The sequence below is a fragment of the Triticum dicoccoides genome, chromosome 3A, assembly GCF_002162155.2.
Source record: "Triticum dicoccoides isolate Atlit2015 ecotype Zavitan chromosome 3A, WEW_v2.0, whole genome shotgun sequence".
Taxonomy (NCBI): domain Eukaryota; kingdom Viridiplantae; phylum Streptophyta; class Magnoliopsida; order Poales; family Poaceae; genus Triticum; species Triticum dicoccoides.
The window spans coordinates 735,503,191-735,509,586 of NC_041384.1; the positions used below are offsets into that span (position 1 = coordinate 735,503,191).

The 6,396-nt window shown below is 44.7% G+C and overlaps 1 protein-coding gene across 1 annotated transcript; it reads left to right on the forward strand.

The window, feature by feature from the left end:
- Window positions 1–4,284: 4,284 nt before the first annotated feature.
- On the forward strand, window positions 4,285–5,017 carry LOC119270587 (glutathione S-transferase U8-like). Its single transcript, XM_037552601.1, has 2 exons — window positions 4,285–4,603; window positions 4,636–5,017. The coding sequence occupies exons 1-2, from the start codon at window positions 4,285–4,287 to the stop codon at window positions 5,001–5,003; spliced, it is 687 nt and encodes a 228-aa protein (XP_037408498.1). The 3' UTR covers window positions 5,004–5,017.
- Window positions 5,018–6,396: the final 1,379 nt, after the last annotated feature.

The window sequence follows — 6,396 nt, forward strand, 5'->3', positions numbered from 1 at the left end:
GGCGGCTCCAACCCTAGCCCGCCGCCAGGGTCTCTCCCCCTTTTCCTCTCGCTAGTCGCCGCCGGAGGGGGTCGCCGGAGCGCTGCGCGGCCGTCGAGGATGGTGGCGGCGAGGATCTGGTCGCTCCGCCCCGGTGGAGGATCTCGGAGCCGAGGTGGCGACCTCGGGCGGTGGTGCTGCGTCGTCCTCAGCAAACGGCGGCAGCGGGTGCTGGCCGCTCATCCCGGCCGTGCCGGCGACGCGGTGACGGCGGGCGATGGCTGTGGTGCGCGATGGCTTCGGGGCACCCGCATCAGATCTGAAGGCATCCTCCTCTTCAACCTCTTGTCACCCTCGTCTCAGATCCGTTCTCCGGCGGCCTCCGGGCACCGTAGCCGTGTCTCCTCTCAAGGTGGGGGTTGGGAGAGGGGACCGGAGAAATCCGTGGCTGGCTATGCCGGCCTGCCGGCGGCGACGCCCATGGGCACCGTCCCCTACCTGTAGGCGCTGGTAAAAATGCCCCCTTTCCCCCTCCTCTTCCTCCCGTGTTTCTCATGGACCAGGTGAAAACCCAAATCCCTCGGGATTGGGCGGCAACGACGCCGTGGGCGGCGTCACCCTCAAGGGGGTGCCGTCTTTGGTGAGCTTTGGGGAAGTGTGCTTGTTCCGGTTGGGGGTTGCTCGGTCTTCAGCAGCCTTGCCGTGTAGCTTGCTTCTCCTTGTTTGCAGATATCATGGATTGCCAATGCTTTCCTTGGATGAGCTCCAAGTAGTTTGGCGGTGGTGTCCTGGGGCGGTCTTCCGGTTGGCAACGGCGTCGGTCGCTCTTTAGCCCTCGGGTGGGCATCTCCACCTTTCGACGGATCGGCGCCCTTCGTGCCAGGGCGAGGGGGCAGGGAGCCCCCTTCTGAGGTGGAGGAGGGCGACATCGACGACCAGAGTCCGTGGAGCTGACAACGGAGCTCCTCCAACTACTATGTTTCTTCCCCAAGATTTGCTGGTGCCCTGCGTGATGTTCTGCTCGCTGTGGAGGGCTTCTTCGACTTCTAGCTGGACTTGTGCTTTAGTTTCCTTATCTTTGCTAGTAGTTTGTAGTAGCCTGATAGCTTTTACATAGCACCATGTATCGGCTTGCTGTTTTGTTCTTTGTTTACTTTGTTTGTTCGTTGTAATCCTAACCGGTTGATGGCTTTGTTAATTCAAAGCCGGACTCTTCTTGAACCTTCGTTCTAAAAAAACTATAGATGTTGAGTCGATCATACATGCACTTCTTTTTAAAAGAACTGATAACGAAATCGATCATACATTGACAGATGCCATTAATAAGCAATCATGCCTTATTTTGATAGGACCTTGACAAAACTTGATATCAATCCACGCACGATGTCAGTTGTCAAGTCTGTTCGGTGAGATCAACGGTGACTAAGATAAGATAATTAAGACCAGCTCGACCTTAAATGATCGCATGCTCAGTTTTAGTTTCCTGTACCTAGTCACTAGTCGATCGGGTCAGGACGATAAGATCATTCCTCATAATATACGAGAATGGTTGTTCACATCTCACTAGACTAGGTGCTGCGTGCACGCACGTATTAGCCACCCCCCACGACGTCGATTGAAGGAAAATGATGGTTTACTAGTTAGTACGTGTCGACATCGATGATCATAGTTATACTCTCTCCATTTCATAATGTAGTGCATATAGATTTTTTGAAAAGTCCAATGTTACAAAGTTTGACCAAGTTTATAGAGAAAACTTTGTGTTCCGTCACAAGTTGATGCTTCCGAGTGGATGTCATCGCACCATTCGCCGCCAAGTGGACGTTACAAGTCAACGCTTCCGTCCATCTTGCTTTCAAACATTTAGAATGAGACCAACCTTTGGGTAACCGCGGGCACCAAGCACTTGGGTCTAATCATGCGGGAGAGTAGTGGCCTTGTAATCTTTCTTTTCGCTTTTCATTGTAAAAGCAACTCTAAACTCCTTAATTAATGAATGAATGAGGCAAATCTTTTACCCCTGTTTTGAAAAAAAATAACAATTGGAGAACTATGTTTTGCTGGTATTAAACTTGAGGGACCTTTCCTATAACATAGGAAAAGTTAAGGGACGAAAAATATATTTTACTTTTTTATTATGTTATTATGCAAATATATAGAAAAGTATGTTCTTCGTCCTTCAAGTTTCCCGAAGGTCTACATCTGGTCCCTCAACTATTTTTCGGTGACATTTGATCCCTCAATCTCACCAGACAAAATTAGTTCAAAACCAAATTTAGTGAGCAAAACCAAGTATTTTATATACTACATACTACACGTACATAATCTCGGTTTTGACAGATACTACATACAACATACAAACAAGCATGACGGTAACTACCACTGGCTGGTAGGAAACATTTGTCCTATATATTCCAATCCATAAGATGAAAAATTACTCCATTGTTTTTGGTGGCAACACTTTAGGTAGCCCAAAATGAAAAATTACTCCGCTGTTTTAAGATGGTGCGTACGCGGTTGGAGCAGCCGACCATGATGTTTAATCCCACATGGGTGGCATTAAAGTCTTCGGATAAACGTTCACCCACTCTGCATTAGATTTAGGTCTGCAGATGTTGAGAGTATGCTCATTATGCTATATACCACTTGATTATATTTAATTCATAATAAGGATACTTTATTGAAAAATGTTGTTTTTTGTCTTTTTTTTACTCGGGGTAGCTCAAAAATGTTTTTTTTTGAGCATCAGTACAGACACAAGCGCTCATATACACGCGCATACACTCACCCCTATGAACGCACACACGCTCATGATGTTTAATCCCACATGGGTGGCATCAAAGTCTTCGGATAAACGTTCACCCACTCTGCATTAGATTTAGGTCTGCAGATGTTGAGAGTATGCTCATTATGCTATATACCACTTGATTATATTTAATTCATAATAAGGATACTTTATTGAAAAATGTTGTTTTTTGTCTTTTTTTACTCGGGGTAGCTCAAAAATGTTTTTTTTTTGAGCATCAGTACAGACACAAGCGCTCATATACACGCGCATACACTCACCCCTATGAACGCACACACGCACACTCTACCCCTATGAGCACCTCCGAGAAACTGAGCCGGCATATCATCTTGAGATTTACGAAGTCACCATAGGCGCCTCGTCGTCGACGGGAACGTCTCTTCCCACTGAAAGCGCATCGCCGGAAATTCTGAAATAAATTCAGGATTAATGCGAGCACTAGGATTTGAACCCTGGTGGGTTGGGGATATCACTGTCCACCTAACCAACTCAACCACAGGTTGATTCGCAGTAGCCCAAAAATGTTGTGGAGTACATCTTTAGACTTTACAGACGTTGAGATGAAAAATGGTGAATCCTATTTGTCGCTCTTTGCGATAAGATGTCGGTGTAACACACACATCGAGTGAAGTTGGGCTGGCCAAATAGCACCGAGTGAAGTTGGGTTTGTCCAGTTTTACAAAGGTTTCTAGAAAGTTCCTGTTCGGATTTTCAGTTGTTTTCTCTCTTATTTTTTATAGCTTTAATTTTTTGGTTTTTTATTTTGCTCTTGTTTATAATTCTTCTTTTACAAAAATGTTCAAACTGTTTTCTAGAAATATAAAAATGTTAGAATTTGAAAAAACAATGTTGCAGATTCAACAAAAGTTTGGGAAAAACATTTAGAAAATGTCCATTCATTTTAAAACATATATAGGAAAAAATTATAAATATTTCTTAAATCCTACAATATTTTTTTAATCCTTGGTGGAAAATCCAGTAAACCCTTCCTAGAGAGGAAACTGTGCTTCCTCAAAAAAAAAAAAAGAGGAAACTGTGCGGAAAATCGAAGGAAAAAAAACGAATCTTAAAAAAAATCACTCGGTACGAGCCTCCCGTGCACATGCGACGACGAAGTGCAAATTTCAATTTGGTTTCAATATTTTTCTTGTTACTCCGACATCATCTCGACTGAGACGCCTACTTTTCTTTAAAATACCTTGTGTGAGTCCCGAGTTCCTCCACTGTAACGAAACTGTACAGATGCTTTCAACCAAGAACAAGTTTATTGGGAGTGAGGATCAGATAAGTTTCTTTAAACATCTCAACTTTCGAAGGAATCAACTGAGTACTTTATCTCCCCCGCACCGTGACTCCAATCAAGGAGTGAACAGCTCAGTCTTTCAAGTTTCAAGAGAAGATACAGCAACACAGCAATAGCTAGGTGGTCGGTGGCATCCCTATAAATACAACCCAACTCATTGGCTTTCAGTATAAGCTCAAAAACTTGGAAGCAAAAAATGAGTAAGCCGGTGAAGGTCCTGAGCACGTTCTGCAGCTTATACGGCCACCGTCCGGAGGTGGCCCTGAGGCTCAAGGGAATACCTTACGAGCTGCTCCTGGAAGACCTGCCCAACAACAAGGGCGAGCTGCTGCTGACGTGCAACCCCGTCCACAAACTGGTCCCCGTGCTCCTTCATGGCGACAGATCCATCTGCGAGTCGCTCACCATCGTCGAGTACATCGACGAGGCCTTCAAGGGGCCGCCGCTGCTGCCGGCCGACCCCTACGAGAGGGCCACGGCCCGTTTCTGGGCGCAGTTTATCGACCAAAAGGTACCATCTCTTGTCCTGTGAACTTCTAATCAATATGGCCCTTCTGGATGTCGATATGTATGGCGGATGGTGACGAGGAGGGGAAGGGGGACTTCTTGAAGGAGGCCAAGGTGAATCTGCTGCTTCTCGAGGGGCAGCTCAAGGGAAAGAGGTTCTTTGGGGGCGACTCCATTGGCCTCGTGGACATAGCTGCCAGTGGGTTGGCTCGCTGGCTCCAAGCCTTCGAGGATATCTCCGGGGTGGATCTTCTCACCAATGAGGAGTTCCCTGCTCTGCACCGATGGGCGAAAGCATATGCCGGCGACGAGCGCGCTAAGGAGTGCCTGCCGAACATGGATGAACTGGTTTCCAAGTTCACTGCAGTGAGGAAGAAGTTTCAAGCAATGGCAGAGGTTCAGAAGTGATCCAGCGTTATCACTGTGAGGATATCATGGGGTTATAATAACATAAATCAATCGTATGAACTTAATGATCATGGTTTCCCGGGAAAAGGAACAAGCTACTTAAGTGCTGTACCGGGTTTCTAGGGAGTGCTACTACTGTGGAATCTATCTATTATATATATATTAGAGAAGTCAAACAAGCCATCACGTTCATCCACATAGATTAAATTATATTGACCATTAATTTTATATATTAACGATTAAGATATAATATATGTAGCGTTACATACAAATATAGGTGCGTCCAAACAGTTTGGCATGACACTTACAAATAATTCAGCAAATCTTTCGTGCAAGTCATATGTTTTTCTATTATAAAACTCTCTCCTAATGCTCAAAAAAAAAACTCTCTCTTAGACAATTGAAAGTATACGTTCGCTGGGATCGTGATTAAAGCAACGCTGCCATCTGTCATAAAAAAAAACGACTCTTAAACAGCTAGAAAAAGGCACTGCCAGCTATAGAGTCCGAGCGCCACTCCAAAAAAGACATGAGTCCGATCAGAACTTCCATCAAAGTCATATGTTTTTTCTATTAAAAAACTCTATCCTAGAGAATTAGAAGTGAACGTGTGCTAGATGTGAAAAAAAAAGTGAACATATGGTGGGGATTGTAAAGCAAGGCCGCCCGCTCCCGTAAAAACAGCATGGCTACCCAACAGGTTAAAATAGGCACGGCTTCCAACTCTAACTATAACTAGTAGAATGCCCGTGCGTTGCTACGGCCATAATGCATATAAATGATTCAAACAAATTAGTAAAGTTGTCTTCAAGGTCGAAGCAAATTTCTCCCTCATACATTCAAGCATGTTCCGACAACCAACGACCACCGCTTCCCGGACAGTCTAGACAATGACTTTTAAATAATAAATGTTGACATAAACTTTTTTTAGATGGAAACCTTATACCGCTTACCGGAATCATGCAAAGAAGATATATTGTTGGAAAGCCACAAACATGCCCTATAACTTCATTTCCACCACAGCTCGAAAATGTGCACTGCTTGGTACCAATTTAAAAAGACTATGTTATTACCATTTGTTCAACTACCAAAAACAATTGTGTTTGCTTGATTTGATTTACTGATGGAGTGGTTACCTTCAAGCCTGGAAAACAAGTTTGGGATAAACTGGTCGAATTTTGGGTGGGCCTAGTCTCTTCCTTTCTATCTTTACCCCTTTCCCTTTTTTTATCTTTCTTCTTCCCCGTTCCTGGTCGTCTGATCAGGCAAGAGAGGGCTTGCGGCAAGAAACTACACATTATCTTAAGTTATTATTTTTATCTTCGCCTCCTTTTTTCTAACCCCTCGGCAACACGGCAGCAAAACAGTTGAGAGCAACATCCCTGAACTGCCC

Coding starts and splice junctions, on each gene's coding strand:
- LOC119270587 (XM_037552601.1), top strand. CDS start 4,285: ATGAGTAAGCCGGTGAAGGTCCTGAGCACGTTCTGCAGCTTATACGGC. Junction 4,604..4,635: donor GTTTATCGACCAAAAGGTAC/CATCTCTTGTCC, acceptor TCTAATCAATAT/GGCCCTTCTGGATGTCGATA.